This window comes from Cryptomeria japonica, chromosome 11, assembly GCF_030272615.1.
Source record: "Cryptomeria japonica chromosome 11, Sugi_1.0, whole genome shotgun sequence".
In the NCBI taxonomy this organism is placed as follows: domain Eukaryota; kingdom Viridiplantae; phylum Streptophyta; class Pinopsida; order Cupressales; family Cupressaceae; genus Cryptomeria; species Cryptomeria japonica.
In genome coordinates, this window is record NC_081415.1 from 643,019,453 (window position 1) to 643,044,847 (window position 25,395).

The 25,395-nt window shown below is 35.9% G+C and overlaps 2 protein-coding genes across 2 annotated transcripts; both read left to right on the forward strand.

Annotated features, from left to right (window-relative positions):
* The first annotated feature begins 297 nt into the window (after window positions 1-297).
* LOC131860426 (protein argonaute 7-like) lies at window positions 298-6,186 on the forward strand. The gene is given in 5 exon segments (XM_059214848.1): window positions 298-408; window positions 1,124-1,442; window positions 2,168-3,517; window positions 4,596-5,369; window positions 5,372-6,186. Coding segments are annotated over 3 exon segments (1,392 nt in total). The 5' UTR covers window positions 298-408; window positions 1,124-1,442; window positions 2,168-3,504; the 3' UTR covers window positions 5,977-6,186.
* LOC131860379 (protein argonaute 2-like) lies at window positions 2,170-3,409 on the forward strand. The gene is made up of 3 exons (XM_059214783.1): window positions 2,170-2,730; window positions 2,817-3,301; window positions 3,388-3,409. The coding sequence occupies exons 1-3, from the start codon at window positions 2,170-2,172 to the stop codon at window positions 3,407-3,409; spliced, it is 1,068 nt and encodes a 355-aa protein (XP_059070766.1).
* Window positions 6,187-25,395: the final 19,209 nt, after the last annotated feature.

A 25,395-nucleotide genomic window follows, 5' to 3' on the forward strand; every position in this document is an offset into this window, starting at 1 on the left:
ACAGCTATATAGACCATCAAATTCCAGGGCTGTTAATGCAAAGTTTACGTGTAAATACTTATACATTTCAGGTAAATTTTATTTTGTTACTAAATTGAATTCAAGTTTACTTAAAAGTCTGATATTATTTTGCCAGGTAAATTTTATTTTATTAATAAATTGAATTTTTATTTTTCGGACACCAACGTTGAACAAATATTCAGGCAATTACAGCTCAGAAATCTTTGGTGTACAAATCTTTTATGCAATTATTGCTCAAATCTTCGCTCTCCTCTAACCTTGAATTCAAATTGAATTATTTTGCAGCATAATTTTTATGTGCATTCTGAATTTCATAGAGACAAATTTCAAATTTCAAATTGAAATCCAAGCACGCAATTTCTGAGGGCGGGTTTACTAATTCTGCAGGTAGGCCAATGTCTTTCTTTGTCAATGTCTCTTAAACTTCGATTTCTTCAAGGATTTCTGTCATATGGTAGAGATGTTGTAAGTGCCTTGGAAGAGATAGATATGGAAGCGTTGTTTCTCTTTGTCTGTGACCTGGAGCATATCATTCTCTCAAGAAAATTAAAAACAACACAAGAATTGCTCAACAGCAGAGCAAATGTTTTATTCAATCAAACTGTTGAATTACAAAACCTTCTTGATCACATAATATGAGTTTAGGTCAATACTTTAGCAACTTGCAGCAACTAAAAGTTGAATAACGATAATTTATGATTGTGGAGAATCCCAGATCTGAAATCACAGTATAAATTGTGATATTTTTGGATTTGAAATGATCAAGATTTTAGAGCCAGTGATTGCAAACGGCGTTATCCTTTTAATGCTTGAGGTTTACGCTTGAAATCATTCAATTTTAATTTTAAAGAAACCATCTGCAGTTCAGTTGCAATATAGTTGGAATGTTGTTTTAAGTTGGATGATTCAAGATGAAAATTCAATTTATGTAGTCAAGAGATAAACCCTTTCTTGCAAAGTAGATTATCAAATATTAGAGAATAAAATGACATGCCGTATCTCTTTTTCCTATTATCAGTTGGAATTATCAAAGAACTAGGACGGTATCTTTAAAATTGCATTTGAACTTTGTAAATGCATTTGTTTTTAACAATTTCTACAGATTGATAGGTTTTGTGAACAGAAGAGGGAATTTTTTTTTGAAGCGAATAAAGAATCAATGGAGGGAGGAGGGAATAGAGGGCGAGGCAGAGGAAGAGGACGAGCAGAGCAATCAACGATGGCAACCGCAGCCTCAGGGGACTAGTCAAGGGAGAGCTGGGAGAGTCGATCCCCGGCCGAATTATGCTAGAGCCGGTTTCCGCCTGTCTCTGGTCCAAGCCAAGCTACACCAGTCGGTCAAGGAAGAGGTCAAGGCCCTCCTTAGGCATGGGGACGAGGAAGGCAACAGCAATTAGCCCCGCGGCCTTCTGTTCCGCCTGGTAAATACGAATGCTAACTGATTTTTCGATTCTTTCTGTGAAAGAACAAATTTCCTCTAGGGTTTTGCCCTTTTTCCCTTAGGAAATTGGGGCTGTTATATGAAATAATGTCAATGTCTTCCGAAATTTACTACGCGTTCCTATTTACTACCATTTTATCCCTAGTCTTATATGCAGACCAGTCTTTTACCTGCTCCTGTTCAAAAGTTCTTTAGAAAATTTACTTCGTCTATCTTAAAGATTAGTTACATTATGCTGCATCTTTATCCATATCAAATGATATAATGCAACGATTTTTAATAGACTGTAAAACAAACGTTTAATAATTAGTGCTTGAGGGGCTGGAAGCTCAGTGATACAGGTTAATAATGGATGACAAATTTGTTTATTGTTGAAAATCTCGATTTCCTGCTTAGGAATTTCAGTGATAAAGATTCTTCCCTGAGGACTAGCGAAACAATTCTTATGTGTCAGGTGGCTCACTCAAAACGTCGGTCAGAATTTTGTTAAAACGTAGTTCAGAATGGTCATAATTGTTAAAATGTAGTACAGAATGGTCATAATTGTTAAAAGGTAGTTCAGAATGGTCAAAATTTCGTTCAAAAGTAGCTCAGCAGAGATTTGTTAAGTGCTTATTGTCTGAATCTCTATTTTTCTTGGAGTATGGATTAAAATCTTCAATGTTGTTTAACCGATGTTCTTTTCGATTAAATATGATGGATTAGGAATGAATCCATGTTTGGCTATTGAGAAAGCCTCGAAGAAAATGGCTGAGGTAAACATTCAAGAGCCCCTGGCCCCAGTTAACGTTCCACAGATTTCTGGTACTAGCCCTAGCACCAGTACCGGTAGTAGTGATAAAAAACTGAACTCAGGAGATCGGAAGCCTATGAGGAGGCCCGATGCTGGAGGGAAAAATGGGTTTAAACAGATTCGCCTCTTTGCTAATCATTTCAAGGTCGAATTTCAGCCCGCTCAACAGATCTTCCATTATGATGTGAAGATAACACGCCAGTCTGTCAAAAATAGTTCTTCCAAACGTAGAGGAAAGCAGAAAGCAGGCCTTGGTGCTTCTACCGCCGAGGTTCAAGACATGGCGATCACTGTGTCTAGGGCAGATGCAGAAGAGATTAAAAACAAACTGGGTGCAGAGAATTGTGTGGCTTTCCGTAATGCAATGCCTGTTTACGATGGCAAAAAGAACCTGTACAGTGCGATCGAATTGCCAGAGGGTGATTTTACCGTGAAGCTCCCTAAAGGGGAAGGCAGTGATGTTAAAGAATATAAGGTGACTCTAAGGCTAGCCAACACGCTGGACGGGCATAGACTAGCAGAGTTTCTTGATAGAAATATAGGCGACCATGTGTGCAACAGGAAATGTTGCAGACGTTGGATCTGGTAGTAAGGGAGCATCCCAGCAGCAGCCGGATAATCATGGGGCGGAGTCTTTACGATAAGCGTGAAAATTTACAGAAATCTCTTACGAGTGGCATTGTAGCTGGACGCGGGTTTTCAATGAGTGTCAGGCCTACGGCCCAGGGGCTATCTCTTAATGTGGATTTTTCAGCAGTGGCTTTCCATGCAACAATAGATGTATTAGATTATTTGTGGCAGAATCGACGTATTGATTGCAAACCAGACAAAGAACTCGATAAAAATGAGCGACCGGAGGCTGAAAGTGCTCTGAAGGGTTTGAAGGTGGCTGTCAAACATAGGGTCACAAAGCAAAAATACACCGTGTGGAGACTGACTAAAGAAATTACCAGAGAGCTCAAGTTGAACATTGAAGAGAACGGGCAGCAGAAGCAGAGCATTAGCCTTGTGGATTACTATCGGCAGCGTTACAATGTGGACATCAAGTACAAACTGCTTCCTTGTTTGGACCTGAGCAAGCATTCTGACAGACCTAATTATGTTCCCATGGAGTTGTGCCAAATTTGTGAAGGGCAGAGGTTTCCGAAGGATAATCTCAGTACAACTCAGCTAAAAAAATTGCGGAGCATAGCTTGTCCCCAGGTGCACCAGAGGCAACAAACAATTAAACGAATCATGGGACTAGACGATGGACCTAGATGGTAAGCTTCCATTGAATAGTATTACCATAACTTAATTTGTCACTACTTTGAAATTTGTTTATAATGTGATATTTGAATGTGGCAACCACAACGATCAATATGAATATTTTACCTTAGAATTCCTGAATGACCGAGTCATTTTTTTAATGAACTACCTCACTGGTCGACTTCAAAATTGTTGGAAGTAATCCCAGATTCCCAACTACCCTGTCTGTATTGTGTCCTCCATATCATCTGTATACTGAAGCAAATCTCAATGAACTTTTGCTATTTCGACTATTACATCAGCAGTCTCTCACACATTATGTGGACAGTATGAAATATAATTTTATATTGTTCTAGATCTTTCCAGTCTATTTCTTCCTGCATATGCCTTTCATTGTATTCCAGAAACTTCGAAGGCCTCTGTAAAAGAGGCATTTGCAATCGAATAGTGCATGAATGAAAATATGGATTGATAAATGAAGAATTTGTCTTTCTTGTGGTCTTCTCTGTTTTTCTCTATGCTCTGTTTTATATCTTCTCCCCTGTTTCCTACAAAAAATTAGTTTCCCTTGTAATAACTATCTAATTATTATTTTTCATCTTTTGTTTTAACTACAACCATTCCACTCATTGTAAGACAAAAATAGTTTGCCTCGATGACAAGGGGAGCACGCTAAATTGAAAATAGCAGTGCTTTCTTGTAGGGACCAAAGCTTACCTGACTATGCCTGCCCCTCTGGGATTGGGTGGAATTTCCAAAATATGAATGGTGGCTTAACAAGACCACTTTACGCAGTACTTGCAATATCTACTAATGGTCATTTAACAATTCTAGTTAAAAAAATACAAAACGAATTATATTTGAGAGTTTGCTTTTCCTTCCCTTCTTCGAATTTAATTTCACCTGATTTTACTCAGCTTGTCACAAACCTTGTTGATAACTAACAGTATTTCTCTAACTAGATTTTTAGAGTAAACTATTTTTTATCTGATGTAGCTAGTAATTCCATAGGAAAACCATAATGTACAAATCTTTTACTTTTGTTTTGGTGTTTGCCATATCTACCCCATTTTCAAATAAAAGTGTATGCAGAAATGACACGAGTGACAGCACGGGTGCTAGATGCACCCGAGCTGAGGCTGGGTGACCGGGGGAAACTTAGACGTATTATTCCACGGCCAGATGAGAGGAAATGGAACCTGCTTAAAAGCCATGTTTTTGACGGAAAAAACATTGAGAGATGGGGAATCATACATTTTGCAAATCAGGAGCCAGGAAAGCAGACTCGTATGGTGGTGAATAATTTCTGCAATGCCATGGTGAACAGGTTCCAAACCCTAGGCATCAACATGCATACAAACCCAATGATCAATAAATCAGATGAAATGGCCAAGTTTGATAATGTGGCACAGCTGAAGCAGACTCTGACTGAAATATACACCAGTAGCCAAGGGAAGTTACAAATTTTGATATGTATTATGCAGGAAAAGCACGCTGGCTACAAAAGCCTCAAGCTTATCTGTGAGACAGAAATAGGCCTGGTAACGCAATGCTGTTTGTGGGATAATGTCAAAAGGTGTGGTGATACAAAATACAGTTCTCAGTATTTGGCAAATTTTGCTCTCAAGGTCTATGCCAAAGTAGGCGGGAGTAATGCAGCGCTCAACCCAGTTTCCACCCAGTTACCACGCTTTGGGAACTCTCACGTTGTGTACTTTGGAGCAGACGTGAATCATCCAGGCAAGCGAGATGAAATAAGCCCGTCAATTGTTGCTGTTGTAATGAGCATCAACTGGCCCGAATCCAACCGTTATGTGGTCAAAATCCGATGCCAGAAAAACCGTCAGGAATACATTTCAAGCTAGGAGACATGTCTAAGGAATTGCTAAACAAGTATCTCGACAAGAACAAAAAGTTGCCCGAAAGGATTATCTTTTTCAGAGACGGGGTGAGCGAGGGACAATTCCATATAGTCCTAAACCATGAGGTAGAAGCCTTGAAAGAGGCATTCAAGCAATTTGGAGAAGCGTATAATCCGATTATTTCGTTCATAGTAGCGCAGAAGCGTCATCACACAAGGCTGTTCCCCGTGGACGATAGGAACACTTGTATGCCACACAATGTGCCACCTGGTACAGTCGTGGACACTTCAATAGTTCACCCAAGGGAATTTGACTTCTATCTGTGCAGTCACTATGGTCTGCTAGGCACCAGCAAGCCAACCCATTATCATGTTCTTTGGGACGAGAATCAGTTTAGTTCCGATGAGTTGCAGACACTCATCTATAATCTGTGTTACACATTTGCTAAGTGCACAAAGCCCGTCTCACTGGTGCCTCCCATTTATTACGCTGATCTGGCAGCCTACAGAGGCCGACTGTATGTCGAAGGCTCTTCGTCTTCTTCTTCTTCAGACTCTATCGGTATTCCGAAGATCAACGTTGGGGTCGAGAATTTCATGTTTTTTATCTGATACTCTGCATTTTCTCCTTTCTGTTTTTTTTTCGGCTACGTGACTCTTTCCAGGGGTTAGCATAAACACTGGTTTTGTGTGTCGATTTCCAATTTTATGAATTGTCTGTCATATTTCAAAGACTATAGCATATGAACAACACGAACACCCTGCTGAAAGGCGCAAATGGACTATAATTAGTTACATAATAAGTATGAGGAAATCTATTTTGGCTTTTGAAATTTTGAAAGCTAGGAAAGCTTTGTGGGAGCATGATAAAAACCATAGTTGAGTACATTTGGTGTCAATAATTTTAATTCATCATTTTTATATAGGTACATAAATCTACAAATGAATCATAATTATTAAATATATGTTTTGTTCAATATTTTCATTTATACAAATAAATCTATAAATAAATCATAATTATTCAAATATACACGTTGACAAATATGTATACAAAAATAGCTCACCATTACAAATTTGTGTTACATCTTATGAAATAAAGATTGAAATCTAATAACATAGTCATGATATTATCAGAATTGGTTTAGGTAGTGTGTTGATCCATTTTGTCTAGACTGGATCTTTTTGGCTTGGTAGGCCTATGTCTTTTATTTCATGTTTTTGTCAACTCTATGGACTCTGTTAAAATTTTCATCTTTTACTATAATGGATGCCATCCCTTTCAACTAATTAATTACCCCCCCAAAAAAATATAGTCATGAATGCATTTATTAGATCCTTGTGCATGTAATAAAAAATATTTGAAACTATCGTTTTTAAGCCCATATGCACTTGGAAATGACTAATAAATACCTTGATCAACTCAAAGAAGTACAAAAAAATCCATGTGGAAAAGAGGATAACCACTATCAATAAAGTACAAATGGATCGTATGTTGAGGAGAATAATCACTCTATACAAACCAATGGTAACATATATGTCACTATTTGAAAAGAAAAGGGAGTTGTTGTGTTTCAATATATTAGTTGTTACTTTTTGCAAATTCCTCTAGGCATCACATTTTGTACATCTGAAATCATAGTGTAAACACCAATTGTAACAGATATACATCAGTATTTGAAAAGGAAAAGGAGTTTATTGCTGCTTTTGGATTTGATTGTGTGACTTGTAGACACTTAAAAATAATTATTTTAATTATTTTTTAATTCCTCACATAATTAATTGATTAATTATGTTAATTAAAATTCTTCTCAATATTAATTAAATATAATTAATATTATCACTATAGCATATGATTGATTTATTTAATAAATCAATCCCTTTCTTTATTCTTCTAAAAAATCAAATCCTCACAAATCTTCCTCTTAGCTAATTAATTTCAATTAATTAGTTAACCTACATGATTCCTACAAATCATCTTCTTAATTCATCATTAACCTAATAAATTCTTCTAGAAACTCCCTAAAATCACTTAACATTATTCTTTTAGTCAAATTCTCCTACAAATATAAATCCCACCTAACATTTCCTCTAATTCCCCTCCTAATGAGTCGTTAATGGCTAATCATCATGATTAGCCACAAAGTCAACTCTTTGTCCTTTCATCCAGCCACTAGCTTTAAATGCTCTTTTTCTAGATGAATGTAAGATTTTCAAAATCTTACATTCCTCTAGGCATTTCCCTCTCCCAAGGAATTTTTAATTCCTTTTTATTCTTCTAATCCCCATAATATCCATTTTTGGAGAATTTTTAATTTCTCCAATGCATCTTGTAGAGTGTGGAGATACGAAATGCCTTTAAGGCATATTTCTTGGTCTCCACACCCTCTCTTGGACCTTGTGTGACCTCACAAGTAAATCTTAGCCCTTCATCTCAAATTCATCCTAGTCATCCGTTTTCCTCTCCTCTTCCTATAAAATAGGGTTCCATCCCTTCATTCAAAAACATCTTGAAATTCAGTAAGCTTATGCTGCCCTTTTGAGCCCAGGAAATCATCTTGGCAACTTGATCATCTCATCCTTATCATTTGTGCACAATATTGGAGAGCCATCCACATCCAGCAATCAAAGGAGCACATCAAGTGGAGCATTATCAAGGGGCGCCTTCACTTCATCAAGCTCAATCCGAAGGAGAAGGTAAAATAGCAAGGTGAAATGGTCTTTTTTATGATATTTTAGCATTCTGCATGTTTATTTCCTTATGTTTTGATCAGCTTACCTTACAAATTTCTATTTTTCCCTCTTCATGACTTTTTTTGGATTTGATGCAAAAAAATCTATAAATAAATCATAATTATTCAAATATATTTTCATTTGATTGTGTGACTTTTTTTTGATATATTTTCATTTATACAAATAAATCTATAAATAAATCACAATTATTCAAATATACTCGTTGACAAATAGATATACAATAATAGCTCAGCATCACAAATTTGTGTTACATCTTATGAAATAAAGATTGAAATCTAATAACATAGTCATGATATTGTCAGAATTGGTTTAGGTAGTGTGTTGATCCATTTTGTCTAGACTGGATCTTTTTGGCTTGGTAGGCCTATGCCTTTTATTTCATGTTTTTGTTAACTCTATGGACTCTGTTAAACTTTTTATCTTTTACTATAATGGGTGCCAGCGCTTTCAACTATTTAATCACCCCCTAAAAAACATAGCCATGAATGCATTTATTAGATTCTTGTGCATGTAATAAAAAATATTTGAAACTATCATTTTTAAGCCCATATGCACTTGGAAATGACTAATAAATACCTTGATCAACTCAAAGAAGTACAAAAATATCCATGTGGAAAAGAGGATAACCACTATCAATAAAGTACAAATGGACCGTATGTTGAGGAGAATAATCGTTGTATGCAAACCAATGGTAACATATATGTCACTATTTGAAAAGAAAAGGGAGTTGTTATGTTTCAATATATTAGTTGTTAATGTTTGCAAATTCCTCTAGGCATCACATTTTGTACATCTGAAATCATAGTGTAAACACCAATTGTAACATATATACATCAGTATTTGAAAAGGAAAAAGAGTTTATTGCTGCTTTTGGATTTGATGCAAAAAAAGTCACACAATCAAATCCAGAAGCAACAATAGATTATCTTTATGGATTATCTTTAGTGATTACTTTAGTGGTGAATATTCGCTAATGGCAAATTTTTCATGTCGGCCCTGTCGGAAATGGCAAATATTTTATACAGTATGGGGGTGGCCATGTTGCTAGAACATTATCAATTTCCGTCAACGTCACGACCCAATCACCATATGTTTTATGCAATTAAATGTTTCTATGCGATTATTTCGCCAATACAATATATGATGGATGCACGGTAAATTTAATTATTTCACCTACACTCTTCGAGGTTGCCTTAATAGATGACCTTAATTCGCCTATAGGCATGTGAAGATTTGTTATCTGGGGGGACCCAATTTGCCCGACATCTTGCCGACGCGTGTCTCCAGTCACCCCAACTTTCGCCAACTATATTGTATTTGCTATTCTCCTATTATTTGGATGACCTATAATCACCTCAAAAATTACATAAGTCATATTTGGATGACCTATAATCACCTCAAAAATTACATAAGTCATGTTATAATTACATGGGATTCACCAAATATTTGTATACTGGTAAATTCCCACGGAATTCGCCATATAAGGATTGGTATAAATACATGCAAAGATCAGATCTATCTCAACACAATCTGGTGGGTTCTAGGCTCTGAATTCTGATCAATAGCGAAGTTTCAGACCAAGGAAAATCATTGTTGTTGACTGTATTGGCGACTTCCTGTTACCTAAAGCCTAAAGGTGAGCAATCATATTTTTGAACTGGTATATTATACATTATAGTCTATTATTGCTTCTTCAGCAAATTGATATTTTTTTGGCAGCCTTTATTTCGTTGGAGATGTCGAACAGGAAGAGGGGTAGGAAACCTAAATGTGGGGAAGGCCAGGAGAGGCCAACAAAAAGCAAAACGTTGTCTTCGTACTTTAGCATTGGAAAAGATTGTGGTACTAGTGAAAATCAGGAAGGTACATCATCACAAGTACAAGTACAAAATTCACCACCTGCACCGCATGTTGAAGATGGCGGCGAACCTTATATCTGATATCAGGATGATCTTGAAGAAGATTATCTGGTAGATACCCAAGTTAGCCGGAATGATATAATCAACTTGGGTGATAATTCCATTGATGATAATGCACGAAAGGGGAAAAGAAAAGCCATATCAAAAAATGGTGAACCACAATCAAAAAAGGATCAGGAGTGGGATATGTTAGTCAGGAATTTTCAAATTAATTGGGCATCGAAGTATCCATTCATTGAACCAGTGGAGAATCCAATTGAAGGTGAGCCTCCAATAGAATGCAGGTGTAAGATTTGCACTTGGAAAAATAAGAAGGAAATTAGGTTGCAGCTAAAATTTGACACCATAGAAAAGCATATGGGTAAAGTTTATGAAAAACAAATGATAGATGGGGTTGAAAAATCAGTGATAAGATGGAAAACAAAGAATGAATGTAAGCATGTTAGGAATGCCAAAGAGTATTATTTTCATGAGAAATTATAGACGAAGCTTGCTGAAGTTAAAGGTTCTATTGAAGCTGTTTTTGGAAAAGCAATGCAAATAGAACAACTAGGAAAAGTTGTTCAGTTAAGCGTTGTTTTTCATATTTTGAGTAGAGGGCATGCTATGATAGATCTCCCATCAACTAGTGGTTTATTACACTTTTTGAAAGTTCCTAACTATCCTAATAGACATTGGTCAGTAAATAGTGGATGGGAATGGGCAAGTTGTCTTGCTGAGGTTGAAATAGAAGATGTACAAGAAAAAATAAGAGAGTCAAACTTCATTGCATTTTCTTTAGACAAAGTTACGGCAGTAGACAATACTTCATGGGTATGCATGCATGTTTATACTGTAGAGAATCATACCCACCAACCTCATCTACTATCTGTTGCTAAAATGAAGGAGAGTGCAACAGCGGAAAATTTATTTCAACTAGTAAAGAGAAGTTTAATTGAATATGGAGGTATGGATGACATGACGGAAGCCAAAAAATTGGTTTGTGTTGGAGCAGATGGAGCTTCAGTAATGCAAGGTCATAGGAACGGTCTTTGTACAAAGATTGAAACTTCATTTGTACTGTACATTACTACAATTCACTGCATGGCTCACAGAATGAATCTAGCTTTTGGAATTGTGAGCAAGTTTGCTTCGGCTAAAAAAATTGAAATTTTAATCAAAGAGCTCTACTCACACTTCTGTCGAAGTCCCAAGCGATTTATGGAATTTCAACACTTTGCTGATGGATTAACTGATGGGAACAAGCTTCTCAAGGATAATGATACTAGATGGATCTCTTTGGATGGTCCAGCACATCGAGTGTTTTCAGAATATCCATCCTTGATTGGACTATTTCACACAACTCGCGATGAATCAGATCAACCGAAATTTCCTGAACTTCTTGGTAGGTTAAGTAACTTAGAGACACTCTTAACTTTAGCAGCTCTTCTACCCATGCTAGAGGAAATGAGGAATATTATGAAGGCTACCCAAAAAAGAGCTTTGTATATTGCAGAATATGTTACACTACGTAAGATGACATGCATGACCCTCGACAATCTCTATCTAAATGAACCAACACTATCTGATGAAAAATTTGTTAAGTGGCGGACACTCACATATTTGAACAATCCTGATAACTTTTTACAAATCGGTGCAGATGGGGAGGTATGTGCCAATGTACGGGGAGTTGAGATACCAATGCACTTCTATGCCACGGTTGACCCCAAGGAACCAAGAAAACGCCCTAGGAAGAAACTAGCAAGAGTTACAAAGGAAGATTTCGACAAGATTGTTGAGACTGTAACTACTTCTATGAAGAAAATTGCATATGATCTTTCCTCAAAAATTAGAAGTAGATTCCCTCCTGACAACCTACTCGAAGCCATGTCTATTGCGTTTCCTCATTATTGGAGCCTCAACAATGCATATGATTTTCGAATTAAGCTACTGACTTTGATAAAACAATTTTGCACATCTAGAGAATTGAATGGAGTAACTATAAATGGAATATTAGATGAAACTCATCTTTGAGAGCAATCATCTTGTTTTGCATATACTATGAAACAATAATATGCCAAAATGGAGAACCCCCTCGAAGAGGGATCAGTAACAAGGGTTTGGAAATATATAGCTAAGAACGCATGCTTGTGTGATTCAATGCCAGAATATGTGAAGCTTGCTGATTTATGTCTTACCATGATATTGGGTTCGGTGGAAGATGAGAGAGTTTTCAGTGCTTTGGGGTTCCTAAATCAAAGCTAAGAAACAAACTAGACAAAAATTTGGAAAATTGCTTGAGGCTCTATACATCTAGGTATGATGTCCACACTTTTCCTTACGATAGGGCACTGCAAATCTGGAGGTCCAAATGTGAAAGAAGAGGTTTGAGCAACACTTCAAACCAAATTGCCAGTGGGACTAGTGGACCTACTGGTAGCATTGAGATGCTGTTCGGCAAAGATATGAAGACTCAGTCTCAAAGTAAAGAAACCACAGACGAGAATCAAGAAAGCACTGAATTTGATGAGGATGAATGGCAACTGTAAGAGATTGGTATTTATTAATCTTATTACTGTATCTCATCATTCATATTACAAAAGCATATTACTTTTTGCAATTAGAATTTAATATTGATTTGTAATTTTATTTTTCAATTTTCTATTTCTAGATTAAAAATAGCATAATAAAAAAAAACTATAATGTGTTTATTGATACAGAGATGTTTATTGTTTATTTATACATGTTTGAGTCTCAAATCTATGTGATATATTTCAGAACCATATAATAAATTTCATTCAATAGTAATACACATGTCGAGAACTTATATTTTCATTAATTCTTTCAAAATATAGCCATATGATACATTTCATTCAATAGTAATACACCAATCTATGTGATTCTACATGCCAATTGCAAAAGTGAATACAAAGTTTCAGAACCCTTTGCAAATGACCCTGAATTCCCTTTTATAGAAACAAGAGAGAAACAACAACTCCTGTGTGATTCTCCAATGTCCATGCAAAAGTGAATACAAAGTTTCAGAACCCTTTGCAAAATTGCAAATGACCCTGAATTCCCTTTTATAGAAACAAGGGAGCAACAACAGCTTCAGGTCGAATTGCAAGTTTGCAACATGTGAACACTGAACATCAAAATCACAAACTCAGCACATATTTATATGGCCATCACAGGCCGTATTAGCAATTTAACATCTGCTACATGTTTGATGTCTCCTGTTCAAAAAATAGAGTTCAAAATTAAATATTAATTCACGCCATGAGTCATGACAAATTAAACATAGATACTAGCTATAGGAGTGCCTAAAACCTACTAATCAGAAATAGAGATGTGCATAAATGTTAAAGCAATGGAGAATTTGAGAATACAAATTTACTGGCTGAAGTTTTGCAGTGTGCATCATAGATACATAGGCTGGATTAGCAAAATAGCAATAGCGAGTGCTATTTTTTTCCTATTCATAAATTAGATTCATAGGCTGGATTAGCAAAATAGGAAACAAGAAAAAAAAAAAGCTTGAAATTAAAAATAAAAGAAGAAAATTGTGCAATACATACTATGATTCTTAAGAATTTTGTGCTAGTTTTTGTAGAGTGCTCCACTCTTCATCTAATGGAAGGTCAATATTCTATAAACTATGGAAAGTCAACTCCAACTTCATCAACATTCCATATTTAGAAGATTTACTTGACATAACTGTTTCATCCAATAGCGAATTTAGAGTTGTAAATGGTTGGATAAATTCCAGAAAGCTTTTGGGAGTTGTGTCCTTTGGAAGCAAGTCTAAATCAGACTTCATTTTTTTCTCCATGATTTCTATGTAAGCTTCTTCTCCAATGAATTTATTTTCTGTGTCAACAGGCTTAGGCAAACCAAGTTTAATCAAATTATTTTTCTTTTCTTGCAGCTTCAATATATTTTTTCCACAACTGTCCATAACTTCTGATGTTTCCCTTAGCTTCTGGCATTTTTGAATGATAGATGATGTCTTAACTGTGGCATCAATGCGGCTCTTAATTCCCTTAGATGCCAAGTAGCTGTCACTAGAACTGTAGACTACTTTCAGAATCTTTTTTGCCATTTCCTCTTTTGAATAAACATGTGTGCTCTTCTCATAGTGCTGTTTGATTTTTATAAAAGTTTGTCTCATACTTTCAGTCAATTGAAACCATTCACACAACTTCTCACTCCTCTGCATTATTTCCCGCCAAATGTTTTCTTGTATATACTTTGTTGTATTTTTCATATTATCTTTGAATCTATCATCCAAAGTTTTTATTTTATCATTTGCATTGTGCAGGTCTTCTTTCATTTGTGCACATTTTTTTCTTTCTTCCTCTACTTCCTCTTGCAAATGTTTTTCTTTTTCCTTCCCATGATCCTATAGGTCCTGTAATTTTTTCATTTCGGCAGCAGCAGACTCATAACTTCTGTATGATTTTTGAAAACTGGCTTTTTCCTCAACAATTTTTTTACTGCTTTTAGCCAATTTTTCTATCAGGTCCTTCAATTCTGCATCCTTCTTGTCCTACTCTGCAATTTTTACTGCAGAGCCCGAATTTTTTATCCTTTTCTGTAATTCATTGCACTTGCTATCTGCTGCTTTCCTCCTTGATTTTTCATTTTCCAGGTTTGCCTGTAACTTTTCTATTTGTTTCTCCAGTTTATTTTTTTCTCTGTCCACCTTTAGCAGTGAAGTGTAGACCACTTCGTTAGTCCTTTTTGACACATTAATTTTGTCCACATTATGTACTTTGGAAAAATCCATTTGGAGGGTGCTAACTTGAGATTGAGAGGGATCTATCTGACTGTGTTGTGGATTTTTATCTTTAGATGTGTCCAAGGGCATAACAACCATGAACTCCATCATATCTCTCTGTGGGTCATATGTTGGAAATACCCTTTTCCTTGCAAGTTGTTCATTTACAACTTCAGACACGGAATTCCTATGAAATGCTTTCTTTTTTTCTTTATTTGTTTTTTTTGTGTGTTCATATTTTTCATAGTAATCATGAAATTGAAAATCTAGGCTTGCTGAAGCAATTGAATGTTTAAAAGGTGACATAGGAATACCATAGGCTCTAGTTCCACTTATTCCTGTGGTTTTAACTAATGCTTGACCAGGATTAGGATTACCAACAATAGTTCCTGATGCTATCCCACTCCCACTGATAGTTTCATGTGTAGTTTTCATAGTCTTTTCAGGTGTATGATCTGAAGCTGCAAATGATTGATTTGTAGTGTCAGTGGCACTTGATATAGGATTCTCAATAGTATGAGATTGAGTATCTACCTCTAGTGGCCTCTTGCGAGAGATATTTTGTTGTTGCCCTTGTCCAACACCAAGACAACTAGTATCAGTAGTAGTACCCATGCCAACATCACCAATCACAGTGGCAACTGACTGAACAATAATAGGAATACCATCCCGAGATTCCCCACCAGTGGTAGTGGCACTTGATTCACCACCAATGGGAATACCATGATGCAGTGGTGGTTGTGGATTTGAACCTGAAACAAATGTAGGTGGATTCTGAGGGTAATGAGTAGTACCTATTAGTGATGAATTTGAAAAATCAAGTCCAATGGCTGGTTTACAAGGACCTTTTGATTTTGACCCACCAATCACAGAGGCACTTGATTGAACAATAATAGGAATACTATCCCCAGATTCCCCACCAGTGGCAGTGGCACTTAATTCACCACCAATGGGAATACCATGATGTGGTGGTGGTTGTGGATTTGAACCAGAAACAAATGTAGGTGGACCCTGAGGATAATGAGTAGTACCTATCCCTGATGAATCTGAAGAATCAAGTCCAATGGCTGGTTTATAAGGACCTTTTGATTTTGACTGTGATGGAAGTTGTACCTGAAGTGGATACAAAATGCCCTCTCCTCTGGGACCCAGACCACCACCTTCAAAACCCATTTTTTCCACAAGGTTTGCCCCTTTTCTATATTTGTCTTTCATGGACTCTCTGACTCCACCTAATATTTTAGGCACTGTAGTAGTTTTTGGAGGGGGCTCAACGACAACCTCATGCTCATCATCATCACCTTTAGTCCCACCATGCTCCATATCCCACAATTTTCTAAACTCTGCATCCTCGTCGATGCTCTCAAATTCTACACTTGTCTTTGGTTCACCGAGATTCCTCCTCATAGTCCAAAAATCCTTTATTTTGGTTTGAGTCCAACAATTCTCTTTACATTCATGCAGAATTGATTTGGGAATAGTTTTCTTAGATGGATTAGCAGATTTTATGTAGAAATTGTAGGACCTCCTATTTTGGATGCCCTCATTGCCCTGGCCCTCCATAATTTGTGATGAAATTTCTTCATTTGAAATGTTATTGTTAGCTACAATTTTCTCCATCTCTTTTTTAACCTCATCCCAGGAGTCCTTGTTTCTAAGCTTTTCTAGCAATGGTTTACTTTCATGTTGACATAATGCTGAAGAGTTCCCATTTTTCTTAAGCCTTGCTTGAACTACACCGATTGGATCATACTACCAGAGACCCTCATCACCAAAGTTAAAAACTGTCACGAAATCATGTGCCACAATGAATGCTTTTCTCTCAAATGTGAACCCTCCACATGAGAAAGACAAGGAAGGAAATATGCTCTTCTTTTGCTGACCATGGAAGCGCCTATCTGTGCTCTCCAATTTTCATACATACTCTAAAGCAAATACCCTCTCTTTCACATGTATTGGAAGTCTCTATGGTTTTACTGTCGATCCATAAAACCTTAACACAGTGAATTCTTCCATGAAGAACCAGTTAGCCAGTTCTATTTGACTTCCGAGTTGAATGCAATATCTACAAGACATAGGCAACCTAGGCATTGGAGTGCTTGTAATTTCATTATACATTGGTGCCAAAAAGAACTCTACAAAATGGTAGTAGTTCTTTCTGTTATCATGCAGCCTTATCTTTTGGCTCCAATCATATATTGGACAGTCTGTTCTCTTCCCAGTCTTCTCATCAATCTTATAGCTCACAATTTGAAGCTTGTTGGTCTCAAATATTGCATGATACTTGGATAAAAGGAGATAGCAGAAGTAGGATGAGAACCTAAATGTCTTAGAGGAACCTTTTTTGATCATAAGTAATTGTTTTTGAATGGATTTTACAATGTGATCAATAAAATTATATCTTATTGGCTAACTTGCACAATGGATATTATAAATCATTTCAAGAAGGCTTGCACCCACTTCCCTATCATTTTCCAATCCCAGGGAAAACGACAGCAAGGAAATACTGTCCTCAACCCATGGAACAAAAATTTTAGAATCATAAGGAGGCTTATGATTCTGATCCAACACAATACCAGTACCAATCTTTATTAGACCTTTGATAAATGAATCTCTGTGACTTGGATCGAGACTCTATAATTCCCTGCTTATGATTCTGATCCAAGTCAATTTGGACGTTTGAATTTTGGGCTTCAAATTCTATGTTCAACAAATGAGCAAATTCTCCCTCATTTATGGATAGAATTTCCTCTTTTGTATTTTTATTGACAATTGCTTTTTTATCTTCATCATAATTTTTGGCACAGACCATGAGAAAATTAGGGCAAGGGAATACTTCAGGCAACACCATGCTTCCCAATCCAACATCCCACAATGCAATTTTATTTGTTATTTTTTGTAACATTGGGTTGAAAACAGAAAATTTTGCCTTGGATGCATCTGCCACCTTACTAGACAATGTATATCTAATATCTATGATACGCTTTTCACCATGGATAGCAGGGTCATAAAAATCATGGTATTCATCAGTGAAACTTGGTGTTTTAACCAGTTCGGTTAGGTACATTTTGTTTTTCAATTGGCTTTTGTTGAACTAGTGCTTCCCGTTTTCCCCATCACTATTATTGTTAATAATTCAAAATAATGCTAGGCAGCTAGATAAATACCTGAAAATGCTAACCCTCAAATTGGACCACGAGATTACCAAAAGCAAAAAAGGTGGGATGTAGGTGTTCTAGATTTTACCGGGAAATTGGAATTTCTATTTCACTAGATTGGCACAGACAGTCTCTCTTGCAACTTGCATTCCTCAATCTAGTAGTTGATTCTGAATCTCCCTCGATTTGAAGGTTTATCCAAGAAATGAAAGATGATTATGATTTACGAGTCTCTTATTTTGAAAACTCTGAAAAGTAGAAAAGTAAAACCTAAAGGGAAAAATATCAAGAATCATGTTGTAATTTTATTAATTACTATTGTATACACCTAAAAATGGTCTGAAGATAATTAATTAAATAAGGAATTATTTAATTAATCTCTCCTCTCCAATTTAATTGAATTCACTAAGCAATTTGATTAAATCTCTTATTCATCTACTTATTAATAAATCTAAGGATTTATTAAATAGGTTCATTTCATTTCACCCCTTTAATTAATTAATTCAAATTAATTAATTCCCTCCACCAAAATCATTTCTTCTAATTCCCTAATTAATTAAAACAAATCATTCATGAGTTGTTGAAACTGATTAGTCATTTTCCTAATATTTGAATTTCTAAATTCAAATCCTCCTAAACCTAACCCATTCTTCCTACCACCTTGTCCCCTTTCATCCAACATCTTCTAGAACCTTTGTGACACTTGTCAGTAAGTGTTCCCTTTAATCCAACTCCCTTTGCCAACTTCCTCCAATTTAACCATTGATATCTTCAGATCAATCTCAACCGTTGATTCATGCCCACTCACCCCTAGCCTTGGAAAATCCTATAAATAGACCTCATTTTGGAGCAATAAGGGTCCCAATTTGATTTCATCATTTGCATTGTTATTATAGGCATCTAGCTTATAGTTTATCATTCTTAGCAATGTTATCATGCTAATTTTAGTTTAATTGCATCTTCATTCTAGTTCATTTTCTAGATCAATCATGAATTCATATAGCTTAATCATGCTATTCTTGCTAGATCATGCATTTTCAGCATTCAAATCCTCCATCTAAGTGTAGTCAAGTCACTGGAATTTGCATACTAAGATCTGAGAGCAAAATTCATACTCGCATTTACTAGGAGGCAATAAGTCGATTAGCTATGGTTTTGTGTTTCATTGATTATATCTTCTAACCATTGCTTGTAATGATTTATTGAGTGCATTGTGGTTGCAGGTACATGTACACTTCACAGAGCACGAAATTTTGGCGCCCACCGTGGGGCCGAAATCATCATTTTCAGCCTCCCAAGCTTACTCAAACTTCATCTCTGCCAGATCAGAATTGGATTGTCGTACGAGTTTCCTTTCTGGCTCGTACGAACTTCCTTTTAGTCTCTAACGACACCTCATCCTGACTCATACAAGGTATAATCCTAACTCATACGAAATTTTAGACTGCAAATTCTTTACTCGTACTAGGCTGATATTGTATCGTACGAGTTGATTTTCACACTCGTACTAGAGCTAATTTTGTGTCATACGAATTTCTAGCTATTAAATCTTATTTCGTACGAGTCAATTTTGGTCCCTGTGTGAAATCTAATCATTTGTCCTTCTGTCTGATAAATCATTTTGTACGAGTTTCTGCATCTGTGAATTTTTTTGAAAAAACTGCAAATTAGAAATTTGAAATTCATCTATACATCGGTAATTTGCATTTTTGAAGGCTTTTTGGAACTGTAGACTACTTTCAGAATCTTTTTTTCCATTTCCTCTTTTGAATAAACATGTGTGCTCTTCTCATAGTGCCGTTTGATTTTTATAAAAATTTGTCTCATACTTTTAGTCATTTGAATCCATTCACACAACTTCTCACTCCTCTGCATTATTTCCTGCCAAATGTTTTCTTGTATATACTTCGTTGTATTTTTCATATTATCTTTGAATCTATCATCCAAAGTTTTTATTTTATAATTTGCATTGTGCAGGTCTTCTTTCATTTGTGCACATTTTTTTCTTTCTTCCTTTACTTCCTTTTGCAAATGTTTTTCTTTTTCCTTCCCATGATCCAATAGGTCCTGTAATTTTTTCATTTTGACAGCAGCAGACTCATAATTTCTGTATGATTTTTGAAAATTGGCTTTTTCCTCAACAATTTTTTTACTGCTTTTAGCCAGTTTTTCTGTAATTCATTTCACTTGCTATCTGGTGCTTTCCTCCTTGATTTTTCATTTTCCAAGTCTACCTGTAACTTTTCTATTTGTTTCTCTAGTTTATTTTACTCTCTCTCCACCTTTAGCAGTGAAGTGTAGACCACTTCATTAGTCCTTTTTGACACACTAATTTTGTCCACATTATGTACTTTGGCAAAATCCATTTGGAGGGTGCTAACTTGAAATTGAGAGGGATCTATCTAACTGTGTGGTGGATTTTTATCTTTAGATGTGTCCGGGGGCATAACAACCATGAACTCCATCATATCTCTCTGTGGGTCATATGTTGGAAATACCCTGTTCCTTGCAAGTTGTTCATTTACAACTTCAGACACGGAATTCCTATAAAATGCTTTCTTTTTTTCTTTATTTGTTTTTTTTGTGTGTTCATATTTTTCATAGTAATCACGAAATTGAAAAGCTGAGCTTGCTGAAGCAATTGAATGTTTGAAAGGTGACATAGGAATACCATAGGTTCCAATTCCATTTATTCCTGTTGTTTTAACTAATGTTTGACCAAGATTAGGATTACCAACAATAGTTCCTGATGCTGTCCCACTCCCATTGACACTTTCATGTGTAGTTTTCATAGTCTTTTGAGGTGTGTGATCTGAAGTTGCAAATGATTGATTTGTAGTGTCAGTGGCACTTGATATAGGATTCTCAATAGTTTGAGATTAAGTATCTGCCTCTAGTGGCCTCTTGCGAGAGATATTTTTTTGTTGCCCTTGTCCAACACCAAGACAACTAGTATCAGTAGTAGTACCCATGCTAACATCACTAATCACAGTGGCACTTGATTGAACAATAATAGGAGTACTATCCCCAGATTCCCCACCAGTGGCAGTGGCACTTGATTCACCACCAATGGGAATACCATGATGTGGTGGTGGTTGTGGATTTGAACGTGAAACAAATGTAGGTGGATTCTGAGGGTAATGAGTAGTACCTATCAGTGATGAATCTGAAAGATTCCCCACCAGTGGCAGTGGCACTTAATTCACCACCAATGGGAATACCATGATGTGGTGGTGGTTGTGGATTTGAACCAGAAACAAATGTAGGTGGACCCTAAGGGTAATGAGTAGTACCTATCCCTAATGAATCTGAAGAATCAAGTCCAATGACTGGTTTATAAGGACCTTTTGATTTTGACTGTGATGGAAATTGTACCTGAAGTGGATGCCAAATGCCCTCTCCTCTGGGACCTAGACCACCACCTTGAAAACCCATTTTTTCCACAAGGTTTGCCCCTTTGCTATATTTGTCTTTCATGGACTCATTGACTCCACCTAATATTTTAGGCACTGTAGTAGTTGTTGGAGGGGGTTCAACGACAACCTCATGCTCATCATCATCACCTTCAGTCCCTCCATGCTCCATATCACACAATTTGCTAAACTCAACATCCTCATCGATGCTCTCAAATTCTGCACTTGTCTTTGGTTCACCAAGATTCCTCCTCATAGTCCAAAAATCATTTATTTTGTTTTGAGTCCAGCAATTCTCTTTACATTCGTGCAGAATTGATTTGGGAATAGTTTTCTTAGATGGATTAGCAGATTTTATGTAGAAATTGTAGGACCTCCTATTTTGGATGCCCTCATTGCCCTGGCCCTCCATAATTTGTGATGAAATTTCTTCATTTGAAATGTTATTGTCAGCTGCAATTTTCTCCATCTCTTTTTTAACCTCATCCCAAGAGTCCTTGTTTCTAAGCTTTTCTAGCAATGGTTTACTTTCATGTTGACTTAACGTTGAAGAGTTCCCATTTTTCTTAAGCCTTGCTTGAACTACACTGATTGGATCATACTACCAGAGACCCTCATCACCAAAAGTAAAAAACTGTCAAGAAATCATGTGCCACATTGAATGCTTTTCTCTCAAATGTGAACCCTCCACATGAGAAAGGCAAGGAAGGAAATATGCTCTTCTCTTGCTGACCATGGAAGTGCCTATCTGTGCTCTCCAATTTTCATACATACTCTAATGCAAATACCTTCTCTGTCACACGTATTGGTAGTCTGTATGGTTTTACTGTCGTTATGTAAAACCTTAACACAGTGAATTATTCCATGAAGAACCAGTCAGCCAATTCTATTTAACTTCCGAGTTGAATGCAATCTCTACAAGACATAGGCAACCTAGGCATTGGAGTGCTTGTAATTTCATTATACATTGGTGCCAAAGAGAAGTCTAGAAAATGGTTGTAGTTCTTTCTGTTATCATGCATCCTTATCTTTGGGCTCCAATCATATATTGGACAATCTGTTCTCTTCCCAGTCTTCTCATCAATCTTATAGCTCACAATTTGAAGCTTGTTGGTCTCAAATATTGCATGATACTTGGATAGAAGGAGATAGCAGAAGTAGGATGAGAACCTAAATGTCTTACAGGAACCTTTTTTGATCATAAGTAATTGTTTTTTCATGGATTTTACAATGTGATCAATAAAATTATATCTTATTGGCTGACTTGCACAATGGATATTATAAATCATTTCAAGAAGGCTTGCACCCACTTCCCTATCATTTTCCAATCCTAGGCAAAACGACAGCAAGGAAATACTATCCTCAACCCATGGAACAAAATTTTTAGAATCATAAGGAGGCTTATGATTCTGATCCAACACAATACCAGTACCAATCTTTATTAGACCTTTGATAAATGAATCTCTGCGACTTGGATCGAGACTCTATAATTCCCTTCCAGTTTTTCAAGTTCAATTTGGACGTTTGAATTTTGGGCTTCAAATTCTATGTTCAACAAATGAGCAAATTCTCCCTCGTTTATGGATAGAATTTCCTCTTTTGTATTTTTATTGACAATTGCTTTTTTATCTTCATCATAATTTTTGGCGTAGACCATGACAAAATCAGGGCAAGTGAATACTTCAGGTAACACCATGCTTCCCAATCCAACATCCCACGATGCAATTTTATTTGTTATTTTTTGTAACATTGGATTGAAAATAAATTTTTTTGCCTTGGATGCATCTATCGCCTTACTAGACAATGTATATCTAATATCTATGATATGCTTTTCACCATGGATAGAAATGTCATAAATATCATGGTATTCATCAGTGAAACCTGGTGTTTTAACCAGTTTGGTTTGGTACATTTTGTTTTTCACTTGGCTTCTTGTTCAACTACTGCTTCCCATTTTCCCCATCACTATTATTGTTAATAATTCAAAATAATGCTAGGTAGCTAGATAAAAACCGGAAAATGCTAACCCTAAAATTGGACCATGAGATTACCAAAAGCAAAAAAGGTGGGATGTAGGTGTTCTAGATTTTACCCGAAAATTGGAATTTCTATTTTAATAGATTGGCGCAGATAGTCTCTGTTGCAACTTGCATTCCTCAATCTAGTAGCTATTTTTGAATCTCCCTCAATTTACAGGTTTATCCAAGAAATGAAAGACGATTATGATTTATGAGTCTCTTACTTTGAAAACTCTAAAAAGTAGAAAAGTAAAACCTAAAGGGAAAAATATCAAGAATCATGTTGTAATTTTATTAATTACTATTGTATACACCTAAAAATTGTCTGAAAATAATTAATTAAATAAGGAATTATTTAATTAATCTCTCCTCCCCAATTTAATTGAATTCACTAAGCAATTTGATTAAATCTCTTATTCATCTACTTATTAATAAATCTAAGGATTTATTAAATAGGTTCATTTCATTTCACCCCTTTAATTAATTAATTCAAATTAATTAATTCCCTCCACCAAAATCATTTCTTCTAATTCCCTAATTAATTAAAACAAATCATTCATGAGTTGTTGAAACTAATTAGTCATTTTCCTAATATTTGAGTTTCTAAATTCAAATTCTGCTAAACCTAACCCATTCTACCTACCACCTTGTCCCCTTTCATCCAACATCTTCTAGAACCTTTGTGACACTTGTCAGTAAGTGTTCCCTTTAATCCAACTCCCTTTGCCAACTTCCTCCAATTTAACCATTGATATCTTCAGATCAATCTCAACCGTTGATTCATGCCCACTCACCCCTAGCCTTGGGAAATCCTATAAATAGACCTCATTTTGGAGCAATAAGGGTCCCCATTTGATTTCATCATTTGCATTGTTATTATAGGCATCTAGCTTATAGTTTATCATTCTTAGCAATGTTATCATGCTCATTTTAGTTTAGTTGCATCTTTATTCTAGTTCATTTTCTAGATCAATCATGAATTCATATAGCTTAATCATGCTATTCTTTCTAGATCATGCATTTTCAGCATTCAAATCCTCCATCTAAGTGTAGTCAAGTCACTGGAATTTGCATACTAAGATCTGAGAGCAAAATTCATACTCGCATTTACTCGGAGGCAATAAGTCGATTAGCTATGGTTTTGTGTTTCATTGATTGTATCTTCTAACCATTTCTTGTAATGATTTATTGAGTGCATTGTGGTTGTAGGTACAGGTACACTTCACAGAGCACGACATTTTGGCACCCACTGTGGGGCCGAAATCATCATTTTCAGCCTCCCAAGCTTACTCAAACTTTATCTCTGCCAGATCAGAATCATATTGTCGTACGAGTTGCCTTTCTGGCTTGTATGAACTTCCTTTTAGTCTCAGAAGACACCTCATCTTGACTCGTACAAGGTATAATCCTAACTCATACGAAATTCTAGATTACAAATTCTTTACTCGTACTAGGCTGATATTGTGTCGTATGAGTTGATTTTCACACTTGTACTAGAGCTAATTTTGTGTCGTATGAATTTCTGGTTGTTAAATCTTATTTCATACGAATCAATTCTGGTCCCTATGCGAAATCTAATCATTTGTTGTTCTATCTAATAAATCATTTCGTATGAGTTTCTGCATCTGTGAATTTTTTTGAAAAAACTGCAAATTAGAAATTTGAAATTTGTCTATACGTCGGTAATTTACATTTTTGAAGGCTTTCTTGAACTGTAGACTACTTTCAGAATCTTTTTTGCCATTTCCTCTTTTGAATAAACATGTGTGCTCTTCTCATAGTGCCATTTGAATTTTTATAAAAATTTGTCTCATACTTTCAGTCAATTGAAACCATTCACACAACTTCTCACTCCTCTGCATTATTTCCCACCAAATGTTTTCTTGTATATACTTCGTTGTATTTTTCATATTATCTTTGAATCTATCATCCAAAGTTTTTATTTTATCATTTGCATTGTGCAGGTCTTCTTTCATTTGTGGATATCTTTTTCTTTCTTCCTCTACTTCCTCT